The sequence below is a fragment of the Dipteris shenzhenensis genome, chromosome 5 (assembly GCF_047967505.1).
Source record: "Dipteris shenzhenensis isolate YYH24624 ecotype China chromosome 5, Dip_SZ_1.0, whole genome shotgun sequence".
NCBI classification, from domain to species: Eukaryota; Viridiplantae; Streptophyta; class Polypodiopsida; order Gleicheniales; family Dipteridaceae; genus Dipteris; species Dipteris shenzhenensis.
In genome coordinates, this window is record NC_141600.1 from 16,331,933 (window position 1) to 16,343,953 (window position 12,021).

The following is a 12,021-nucleotide window of genomic DNA, read 5'->3' on the forward strand; positions in this document are numbered from 1 at the left end:
GCCTAACCTATCTATTGAGGCCGAATCGGCCTACTATTCCACCATTGATGCAAAGGATCAGTGAATCATTGGTGAAGAGTGCTTAAATTTTTGGACGAACCCTGCACCAAAGCCCAATCTCAACATTACCTCAGTTAGGAACTCCCACCGAATGCAGTAGTATGCTTTGTCGAAGTCGAACCCGAACATGAGTACCTTCTGGCTTGAGGCCGAGGCTGGGTGCAGGGCTACGGTCGATACATTAAGTATATTCTTAAAAATGTCCCTTCCTTTGACAAAGCCTTTCTGATGTGGATTTACCACGCTAGACCAAATATCCCTAATTCAGAGCGAAAGAGCCTTGGCAATTATTTTGTAAGATGTATTGAGCATTGTGAGAGGGTGCCAGTCTCCCACTTTAAGCCTATTTTGTCTTTTTGGGAACAACTTCATCAAACCCGCATATACATCCTCTCACAGTTGCCCCTTGGCCGCTGTTGAGTTGGCCATCTTCACCAGATCATGCCCAATGACGGGCCAGAAAGCTCTAAAGAATTTCGCTATCATGCCATTAGGGACTGGAGACTTTTCATTTTCTAGAATATCTAATGCTTCTTTTAATTCACGTAGCAAGTATGGACTGGCAATGGCCTCTCTTTGGTACTCCGATACCCTGTACTGCAGGGCTTTGGTCAGTTCATTGAAGTCGTGCAACCAAGATTTTGTGGATTATTATATCTCAACTTTTCATCCTTACATTCTTAATCCTATCATGTTTGTAGAATGGGAGCCTTTCTTCTTGTTTAGTTATCTATAATTTAAACAAAATATGATAGTAATAAGTAAAAGTGCTTGAAAGACGTGGTAATTATTCTCTTGAGATTTCATAATTGTCACTAGTTTTATGCCCATACTCTCAAGTTTAACCACAATTGCTATTGCAATCTTGATCTCATTTCAAAATAAGACATAGGGTTTTTGTAAATTGTCAATGATTTTTTGACCTAACCATTGAGCTTTTGTGAAGTTCAAGTGCTCTTTAACAAGAGAGTACTTGAAGCCCTAAGGAATGTGAGAAGCAAGATTTAAATGCTGATAAAGGTATGCTAGATGATGCGAGGCAAGATTGAATGGAATGATCAAGCACAAGAGATATTGGAGTAAATTTGGAACCTACAATTGGTGAACACAAGTCTTCTAGAGTGAGAGAGTGGTGGGGGCATAAGATATTGAGGAGCACGAGATATAAGGAGACCCAACCCAACTATGCCAGTATCTCCACATGTAACTACTTTGTTGAGACCTGAAGTGACCTACCCCCCCATCTCTAACAAAGGTTGGCCGAGGACTGTAGGCAAAGATTACAAAGGGGCCTCAGGGAGCTTACACATAGGATGGGGTTGAAGCTTTGGATTCTATGAGAAGGCTCTCCCTCACACGTCCTCACCTCCTCATCTAGGATTTGCTATGTATTAGCCCTATATGAGGTCCATTGTCTGTTTATAGATAGTTTCTAAATGTGCAGTTTGTTGCATCCTTTGTGTCTATTGATTGGAATTCCACTTGCAGCAATCCATTGTGCGTGCAACCTACCTATGCATTCATGGAGGGCCCATCACTCTCTAGTGCTCAAGACTCCCCTCTTTTCTTTCATCTATTCCAACACATTTTATTTAACTGTGTAACAAAAAGGATCATTTCAAAGGATTGGGGGTGCTCAAGAACTTTGGTTAGGGGTGATCCACTCATGAAGGTTGAAGTGTTTTTCCATGGTTTCATCCATGGTCATGCTACCAATGTAAGATTATCCTTTGATTTGAAGACACTGGTCATGCTACAAATGTAAGGTGATCCTTTGATTTTGGTCAGCTTAGGCACATGTCTCACATGTTTCAAAACAAATGCAGACCCATTTGCAAAAGAAAACTTTATGTCACCTACTCCCACTATGTCACATGCATAGTCATTTCCAAGATGCACACAACCTGTCTTTCCACTGTCATAAGTGGAGAACCATTCCCTATGGGGAGTAACATGGAATGAAGCACCAGAATCCAAAATCCAATCCTGGGAATATGCATCATCTGAAGTGGTAAGCAACTCTGCAGATAAACTAGACATGAAGAGAACATCATTATCACTATCATGTGTGACTGCATTGATCTCCTCGATCTTCACTTTTCCTTTGTCCTCCCTTGGACTCTCTTCCTTTTGATTTGCACCCCAGAATTCCAATTGCAGCACTTTATTGTGTGTGCATCCTACCTATGAATTTATGGAGGGCATCACTCTCTAGTGAGACTCCCCTATTATCTTGCAGCTATTCCAACACGTCTTACTTAGCTATGTAATAGAAAAGGATCATTTCAAAGGATTGGGGGTGCTCAACAGTTGGTTATGGGTGATCCACTCATGAAGGTTGAAGTTATATTTTTGTGTGGTTTCATCGGTCATGCTACTATCCTTTGATTTGAATTCAATCACACATAGTCCTAGACCATGTGGATGATAAACGATCAAAGGAACAAACTGAAACTCTTCTCAATCATTCCCCTATGATGAGATCCTTTTTGCATTGACAATGCTGGCTATTTTGAAGCTCGGGGTAGTCACTCTATACTACATGCACCATGCAGCTTCAAAACTTGGGATAGTCACTCTCTTGAAACCCATAAAATAAGTATGAGCAGGTACACATTTTAAATACCCTATACTTAAAATTTTACATTTTTTATATCGTTGTTCACCCCATACCTAATGTTTTACTTTGTTCATGTACATACCATAAGTATATCAATAGTATTTTTTAAACCCCCTCTTGTACCATAAGTCCCTTAAATTAAAATATTCCCTTCCATTATTGTGTTACATGAGAGAGAAATAGAGAGAGATGAACATCGTTTCAATGTCTAAAGGATCCAATGTTTCATGAAGAAAGCATAAAACGTGGGAATGTCAAATTAAATTGATAGTTAATTCTATGAGGTTAAGTATTCAGTGTATTGATGAATGGAGATAAAAAAAGTGGGAAGAATGCATATAATTAACCTCATAGTTAATTCTATGAGGTTAAGTATTCAATGTATTGATGAATGGAGATGAAAAAGAGACATATTTGATAATGTTTCCTCATGGAACTTTAAAGGTCATGGGAACACATTATTTTAGATCAAGTGAAAGGATGCATACACATTTAGAGTTATTGATTAAGACCTCACATAAAAGGATGCATACACATTTAGATTTATTGATGAAGACCTCACATAAAAGTCCACATATATATAATTTAGAAGAGAAGATGCTCATATGGAGGGTCATTGATTACAACCTTATGAGGCTAGAGGATTTAGAGTTATTTGATCAAGTGAAAGGATGCATACACATTTAGAGTTATTCACATAAAAGGCCATTCTAATTTGGAGAAGAGAAGATGCTCATATGGAGGGTTATTGATTACAACCTCATGAGGCTAGAGGATATTGAGGCTATTTCTCTTTGTACATGCAACTATGATTGCGAATTGGTCCATCGTGGCATATACAAGACAGCATAGGATCTTTTGAATGATTGCATTATGATCTCAAAACTTAATTTTCTCGCATCACTAATTGATGTAATCATAAACATATGTTTTATAGGTATGAAAGACAAGGGATGTGAATTTTAAATTGTGAAGAAAGCCATAGGGATGATAAACCAACATGTCAGGCATGAAGGCAATGTGTATCATGATATTTTTATTATAGTAGATATATGTACTAGCTTTCAAGTTCATCTTTTAAGTACTAGCTTACATGTCCAAACAAGGTAAAAGGACAATAAAGTTTTTAGTCCATGGCTATTTTCATTCTCATACTCCTTTCAAAACAATGTAGACACATGATTGCACACATCCACACAAATGTCGAACAAGTTTATGAGGTGTGCAACCAAAATGTGTGTATGTGTGTGTGCGCATGTACGAGTGGGCATGCACACGCATTACGTGTAGGAGCATGTGTGTTCCACATGTGTATGTGCATGTGTGTATTTGTGTGTGTGTGCGTGCACGTGCGCGTGCACTTGTGCATGTTTGTGCCTGTGAGTGTGTAAGTAGGCATGTGTGAATGTTTATATGTGCATGCACAAAAATTTATTGGATTGGGGTTGCATGTGCATGTGTGAGCATGCACTGACATGTTTTTGGATGCGGGTAAGTATTTGTATGTTTTAGGGATATGCATGTGTGTGTGTGTGTGTCCATATGGATTCTTGTGTGTGGGTATGTATACATGCATGGCTTTGAACATGTAGATGTATGTTCTCTATGTGCATCCACATGCACATATATACACACATTGAGCAATCCTCAAACATGCATATACATACATGTTAACACGTATATACACATGTGTGCAGGTGCACCCACAAACCAAGTATATGTGTTGTCTCACGCACCTACACATGCTAGCTCGCACACATGGGTGTGCATGGATGCATGTATTCCACACATTCATGCATATGCATACATACAGGCTCAATAATTACACACATAAACACAAGGTGTACACATGTGCGCATGCACTCACACGTGCACATGTGCGTGTGCCCCCACTACACACGCACATATGCATGCATGCAACAGATGCTCATGTGCACACACATGCATCCATGGGAGATTTATTGCATAAAGGTCTCATCTTGTAACAAGTTTGTTCTTGCCATAGATAAAGCATTGTGATTATGTTTGATGTTGTTGGCAAACTACATGTACTGTATTGATCATGTTAAGATAGTCAATTTGAAAAGCATGTGTGTGGCAAGAGATGCTTGCATAAGTTTACAATTCATTTCATGTATACTTGATGAGCCCCCATTTTTATGTAAAATTAAAGAAACACAATATTACAATATTATATTTATTGTGCTCCACTTGCAATAAATTTTTTTGAAATGTTTTATTTTACAACTATAAAATCAACCATTACAGAAAACTTGAGATATAATACTAAATAAAATAATTAATTTCCATTGAATAACTACAAGGATTTGATACATAAAGGCGGTGTGTTTTAGAATGATAAGCATTTGCAATTTGGGCTTATCTAGGAACTAGCTTATCACTTGAAAAATCATTTCAACTTTCCCAAAATATGACGTTTCACATATTTAGAATCTTTGATTTAAAAGATCTTACGAGTTGAAAATGAAAGGCTTCATTTTCTCCTACAGATATTGTGAGGAAAAGGATCATTGCTAAATAAAGTCAATGCAAGCATTTTAATTAATAAGGTCATTCTCACACTTTCGTTGTTTTGGAAATATTTGACACTAAAGTGGAGCCTTGCAATATCTATATATTTTTTACATATAAGAAAGACTTGTGGATTTTAGAGCTTTAATACACTGTTTTGGAGATTTTACACAAAGGTATAACCTCTCTTTAGATTTTTCCTTATCTCTTTTTAATTATATGTTGTTTTTATTATGAGCATAATAGTCTCAACATATTTTAAAGGTGGTTTGAGAGATAACAAGGAAAATAGATTTTAAAAAGCTCTCTTTTAATGCATTGGTATGCTTTGCCATACTTCATCTACCATTATCATAATGTGGGGCATGTAACTTGTCCAAAATCTCCAAAAATTCTAATCACCTCATTTCTTTTGATATCCTTATAAAGATTTAAATTGTAATGTGTGGAGTTAAAGTGTAGTTATAGATTGTTCCATGGAAAGAATATAACATTCTGGAGTATGCTTTTGACTTACCATGCTCTTGAAAACATGGATGATGTGATGTGCACTAAATCTAAATGATGCATTTTTATGATTATAAAGGCCTTACTATATTTTGAAATTGTTCTCAAGGTAAGGTTCATGAGAAGTGGGTTTGACAAAAGAGGTGTCGATAGGGCCATTGATATTGGAAGTTTATGGGACAATGGGCCATTCATATTGGAAGTTTGAGAGGTGGTGATGGGAGGGGGGTCCTCACGGGTGATTCCCCTTGTTCCAAGGCTTTTTAGAAGAAAGAATAGGCTATAAGGCAAAACAAGGCTCTCATGGCTCTTTGGATTTACCATGTGGGATTAAGCTAGTGGATGGAAATGTCACTTTAAAGGGAGGGGTGGGCCTAAATTTGGGAATATGGAGCTTTTCTCGCATTGCAAGGAAATAGAAGTAAGCTTGCCTATAAAGCAAGGTATGGTGATGTCAGTGCACTTGGAAGTGCTAGTGCTAGAGGAAATGTGATAGAGACATAGAGAGTTGCTTTTGAGTAGGATGGCAAGAAATGTTGAAAATAACTTTTCTTTTAGGTGGTGAAGGTCAAGAATCTCCACAAAGAAGTAGAATGGGGAAGTAAAGAGCGGTAGATGTAACTAAGGCAATAAAAAATCGAGCAATGTTGAACAAGGGGGCAGAGGGTGTCAGGAGCACTCACCTTTGCAAGAGAGAGAAGGAGAACAATGGGAGGCTACGTCGGAAAGGTGGGCACAAAGTGTGGAGAGAAAAGCGGAGGCATGCATTGCAACACAAAAAGCCACGGTGCAAAAACAACCATACTAGAGACTAGAACTCGAGTTCAGGGAGGTCCTCATCGAATCTCAAAACCTTTGCAACTTGTCCATTCTGAGTGTAGGAAACTGAGTGCTAACAATGATGGTACTAGATTTGAGGGGAGGTAGGTAAATGGGATTGGACTGAGAAGGAGGCTAACTTTATGAGTCAAGAGGGCAGGTGAGAGACTAGAGAAAAGGGTTTGAACTTGGAAACAGTGCGAAAGGGTCAAAAAGAAAGAAGGGACGAGGGACCGGGTGTGAAGGCATTGATTAGAAGGATATAATTTTCGAAGCGCGAAATTCGGGTATTTTCCACGTGGCAGCGGGCCGGTGGATTTGGATAGACGCGCCCGCCGCCGTGGCGCCGCGGCCCAGCGCCAGGTGGGGCCCGGACGTCTGAGGATGCGCCACGTGGGTGGACGAAGGACTGTGCGCACGTGGAAGTACGTCCCTGGAAGCGTTTTTTAAAAGGCACTTTTATTTATGTAAAATTTGTTTTTTGAATTTTCTTTTTACGCATTGAATTTGTTGGCTGCGACCGGACGACCCGGGGGGTCAGGGGCCTTTTCTTTAGAACCCATCCTTTTTCTTTAAACATCTGGTACTTGTGAATTTAGAGGCACCGCACGATTGACCTCTAATTTAGCGATATTTCAAATTTAGAGGGCCCTCTTCACCCTTTAGTAGCAACCTTTGTAACTCCAGTTGCCCAGTTGAAAGGGAAGGCTACTATTGGAAATCCAACCAGGCCAAACCTTTGAAGCTCACTAATGCAAGACTATAGCTTTATGTGTTGCTTTACCACCATTAAAGACTGAAGATTATTAAGGGTGATCACGCAACCCCAGGGCCCCAAAGAAGGAAGGCGGTGTTATCTGGAATTTTGTATTAAGGCGGTGGTGCTCGATAAATTAGTGTCTGCGTTCTTCGTTCAAGATCATCATTCACTGCCTTTCTCTTCTTTCGATCGGCAGAGTTTTCTTAATCAGTAGATAGAAGTCTTGTTTACTTATTTCAACCTCGTCCTCCACCAGCATCTCCTGATGTTTAACAATAGAGGTTAAGTGCAACGCAAGGCTTTATACATTGCTCGATATCACCTATTTCTGTCCTCCTCAGAAACCATTTAGCTTCTCCTTCTCATCTCTCCATCATAATTCATTTGTAATTTTCATCTCTGGTATGCTCAGTCCGCTTTCATAACTTACATTGCTCCTTTGCCCTTTCAGTATTCAGTATCCATCCGCCTTCTTCCACTCATATCAGCTTCTTGGATTCCAGTTGCCTGTTTAGCCTTTTGAGCAATCTTCTTGGTTCCTAGCCTTTTCTCCTCTTCATCACCATCCCCTGTTAATGAGTACAGCTTGCAGCCGTTGAACCCTGATGATTCGCCCTCCACCACCTTCACCTTCTTGGGCACCAGCCGTCTCCTCCTCCCTCCCTCAGTCCCTGCTCATATCCAGCAGTCGCCTGTTGACGCCGTAGCTCTGATCAGTAACTGCAGCTTGAACAGAAGCAAGGAAGTGGAGAGACGACCCGAGGGCCCTTGCAAGACGTACTATCTTCAGCTCCCCCAACACGCCATTGCGAATACCCCCCAGTACTTGTATGCTCCGCTCCCCCCTCCACCTCATCATCTCCCCCTCTTTGCACTCATTAGATTTGCCTTTTCTTTTGGGTTCTGGAGAGCTGCTCTCTCTCTCATAACCAGCATCCTGCCTTCTTCCCAGGAGGCGCTTCTTCTTGAGTCTCTGGTTCGGCATCTCCTTCCTGAGCGTCTTTCGTCCATTAAAGCGGTTGTTGTTTGCCTGTCTTTCACCGGAAAAGAGCTTCACAGTTTACAAGAGTCTAGCAGAATTGATCTTTTGTACATAGCATGTGAATTGTTCCTTCTACCCGATCACTTCTGCTTTTCTGAAAGTGAAGCTTGCAACTCGACATCTCGCCTTCCTTTCTTCAACTGCACGACCTTCTGGCTACTCGGCTGCATTATCTCTAGGTGCATGCCTCGTTCTAGCATCCGGCTTTGCACGTCAATGTGATCAGTGAGCTGGCGATCAAATCTTGCCCGTGTTTTCGCTAATCGAGTGGCATCATGACGGGCGTTTTGGTTGATGAGCACGCATTCTCCTTTGATAAGTCTGTGTTGAGCAGCCCAGTGTACAGCAGCAGTGATGTATCTTCTCCATCCGCCATGTCGCGTTCGTGGGCTGATGATTTAAAAAGAGCACCAAGCGGTCTGGGGCTGTTCCCGACCGATTTCAGCGTAGAAGATATATCAGCGAGCCCGAGAAGTCAGGGTCCCGTGAGCCTGTCTGCGTTGGAGTGCATGGAATACTTCGGCAGCGTACCGATGAGCCCAAGAGGCAAGGGGGAGGTGGTGTGGAGCAGGAGTATGTCGAAGCTGGGAGCTATGAAGCCGCAGCAGCAGCAGGAGGAAGCGATGCAAGGGAAGAGTATGATGGGGTGGCCGGTGCTAACGGATGCGATGAGGGCGTTACAGAAGTTTCTACCGTCAAACAACGAAGGAGAGAGGTCATGGATGGAGGAGGAGGGGGAAGATGACGATTTCTACGCGAGCGACGAGTTCAGGATGTATGAATTCAAGGTGCGGAGGTGCATGAGGGGGAGGAGCCACGATTGGACGGAGTGTCCGTTCGCGCATCCGGGAGAGAAAGCTCGAAGGAGGGATCCTCGACGGTTTCTGTACGCCGGAACTGCATGTCCAGATTTTCGCAAAGGCAACTGTAGAAGAGGAGATGCTTGTGAGTTCTCGCATGGCGTCTTCGAATGCTGGCTCCATCCTGCGCGCTACCGCACTCAGCTCTGCAAAGATGGCCAATCCTGCCGTCGCCGAGTCTGTTTCTTCGCTCACTCCCCCTCCCAGCTCCGTCTCCTTCCTCCCTCCCCTTCGTCCTCCTCTTTTTCTTCCTCCTGCTCCCCTAGTCCCATCCTTAACCCCTTCTTCTCCAACCTCTCCGCCCTCTCCCCTTCCCCCCTTATCTCCTCCCCCACCTCCACCCTCCTCGGCCACCACTCCTTCTCCCCGCCCCCCCTCTCCCCCCCCCTCTCGCCTCCCTCCGATTCCCCCCCCTTGTCTCCCCCCTCTGGTTGGTCCAATGCTCTTGCCCGACGCATCTCTTGCCTCTCTGTCCCTCAGTCTCCTCTCCAGCAATCGTCCCTCGACGCCCACGTTGCCATCTCTCAGATTCAAGCTTCCTTGGCTGCTTGCGGTCAGACCAATGGCCAGCTGATGGCTAGTGCTCACGGCCCTTCGCCGCTGTCCTCGAACTTCCCTGTCAACCGGCGTCGGTTTGATAGGGTAAACTCTGTACCTCTCACACACATGGAGAGCATCGATGATCAAATGGGTTCCAAGGAATTGTATTCTGCGCATGCAATGAATAACCTCATTGCAACTCTTCAGCAATTGGAATTGAGGCGTGCTGCCGAAGCGAACAAGGTGGCAGGCCAGTGGTCCTCAAGCTCAAATCATTTTTCACGTAGTTTCCCTGGTACAAGTAATAACTTCAAATGTACAGGTCAAGTGGAAGCTTGGGATATGGATCATGCTTCTGAACCTCCACTTCAGAGGGTTGAATCTGGTCGAGACTTGAGGGCGAAGATATACGGGAGGCTAGGGAGGGAGACTGCTCTTGAGAATGAAAGCCCAGACCTAGGATGGGTCAATGAACTTGTGAAATGACAAGTCAAGGAAGACTCTTGGTAACAGGTTTATGTGCTTGTTAATCTGTCTAGTGCTATTATTGTCAGCATTGGGATCCAATCTATGATTTGAGTTTGCTATTACTGCCGAGCTATGTAAAGTAGGGATTTTTGACAAGTATTCCTCTTATATTGGGAGGGCATTTGTTGGCATTTTGGTCTTCTTTTTCTTTTGGTAGATACACACGGGAGCTGAGCCCTTGGGGCCTTCAAAGCTCATGAGAGGCTTAGCCAGTGATTCTCATTGTGCAATCTGTGTATACGTCAATCTCGGGAATCAGCTATTTTGTGCAGAAGTATATAGCATGTACATCTGATAATCTTGATCAGGGTACCCTTTTACATCTTCTTTTCTTAGTCGTGGCAATTTTTGATATTTGGGTTGCCTTTGGATGCACCAGGAAGTGACTTTCTCGTTCAGCTCTCCTGCTGTATGTTTGAAGATACCTTCCTTTGATGTCATTGCTTTTGGGGATGCAAGGTGCTGACAGGACATAAATTGGGCGTCTTAGTCTCCAAGTCTAGCAGCCAAGTGATTGATACAAGCTGCCCTCATATGTAACTTTGTTAAAAGTGTTCAGATTTACATTCAGAATTGTCAAATTTGGCAGTCAGTTGGAAATCCTAGAGACCTCGTTGACACAGACGGATTTAAGCTGAGTTCAAATCATGCAGAATGGGACAGTTTCAAATGAGCTACTACATGTTGATATCAAGGATTATATGCTTTTGAGAACCTCATACATATCGTTGACACGACGGATTTAAGCTGAGTTCAAATCATGCAGAATGGGACAGTTTCAAATAGCTTCTACATGTTGATATCAAGGATTATATGCTTTTGAGAACCTCATACATAACAATTTTTGCAGCAGACTGTTTGTTTATACAACTCATTTATTATTATTAGGCTAGTGTAGGTAGTGGAGCCTTAGTTAATTTTCCTCCAGCTACTTTACAAGACATACCGAGGGATTATGTAGCAGATGCCACAAGGATCAATGTACTTATTGCTCACTCATTTTACAGCCTCGCTGGTTTTTGGAAAGATGCTCTATTTGTATTCTTATTGGAAGAAATACAGCTCAAGTTTTATTTATACTCTAGGTGTGCAATTGTTTCCATTGCCTAAAACAGATGCATTTTTGGTTGAGAAGAATCTTTTTGTCATGAACGTGAGCCAAGGGTCTTTAGTGTTTCCACTCTAAATGTTTGCTTTTATTTATTTATTATTATTATTATTTTTGAGCATGCCGGCTTTTATTAACAGGAGGGATAGTCAGTCCCAAAATCCCTCCTGTTAATACAAGCCGGCATGTTAAAAAAAAAAGATTCCGAAGTTTAGTCGTTGGAAAATGTTAGCAAAAAATAATGCCAATCTTGCAAATAGCCGAGGCTGATTATTGTCCAAATATCCACATTATAAGGGACAGCTTATGTTTTACTTGATTGAAAACAGTTTCTTCCTCTCCTTTCAGTTTGTACGAACTCACCTTTCCAAATCAAAACAATTGGGGAATTAAGGCGATGAATAACCTCACAAGGCCCGCTTCCAACAGTTCTTCAAATCGTCCTACTTCCTTATCTGTTTTAGAGCCCGGAGGTCGAGTTGCAACAACATATGCTGCTTGTTTCTCTTTGTTACAGCAGGACACGCCGTTCCAAGCTCTACGCTGTATAATTATCTTGCTCGCACTGTCAAGAACGTCGAGTTTTTTCAAACTTGCTTGTGCATCTCGGTTCTAAGGAAAAAGCTCGAGTTTTCTTTCCTAAGC

At 42.1% G+C, this 12,021-nt stretch overlaps 1 protein-coding gene across 1 annotated transcript; it reads left to right on the forward strand.

Moving 5' to 3' along the window:
- The first annotated feature begins 7,621 nt into the window (after positions 1-7,621).
- On the forward strand, positions 7,622-11,324 carry LOC147901676 (zinc finger CCCH domain-containing protein 35-like). The gene is made up of 2 exons (XM_087374649.1): positions 7,622-8,126; positions 8,251-11,324. Exon 2 carries the CDS (start codon positions 8,616-8,618, stop codon positions 10,224-10,226), a length of 1,611 nt encoding a protein of 536 aa, XP_087230775.1. The 5' UTR covers positions 7,622-8,126; positions 8,251-8,615; the 3' UTR covers positions 10,227-11,324.
- The last annotated feature ends 697 nt before the right edge of the window (positions 11,325-12,021 follow it).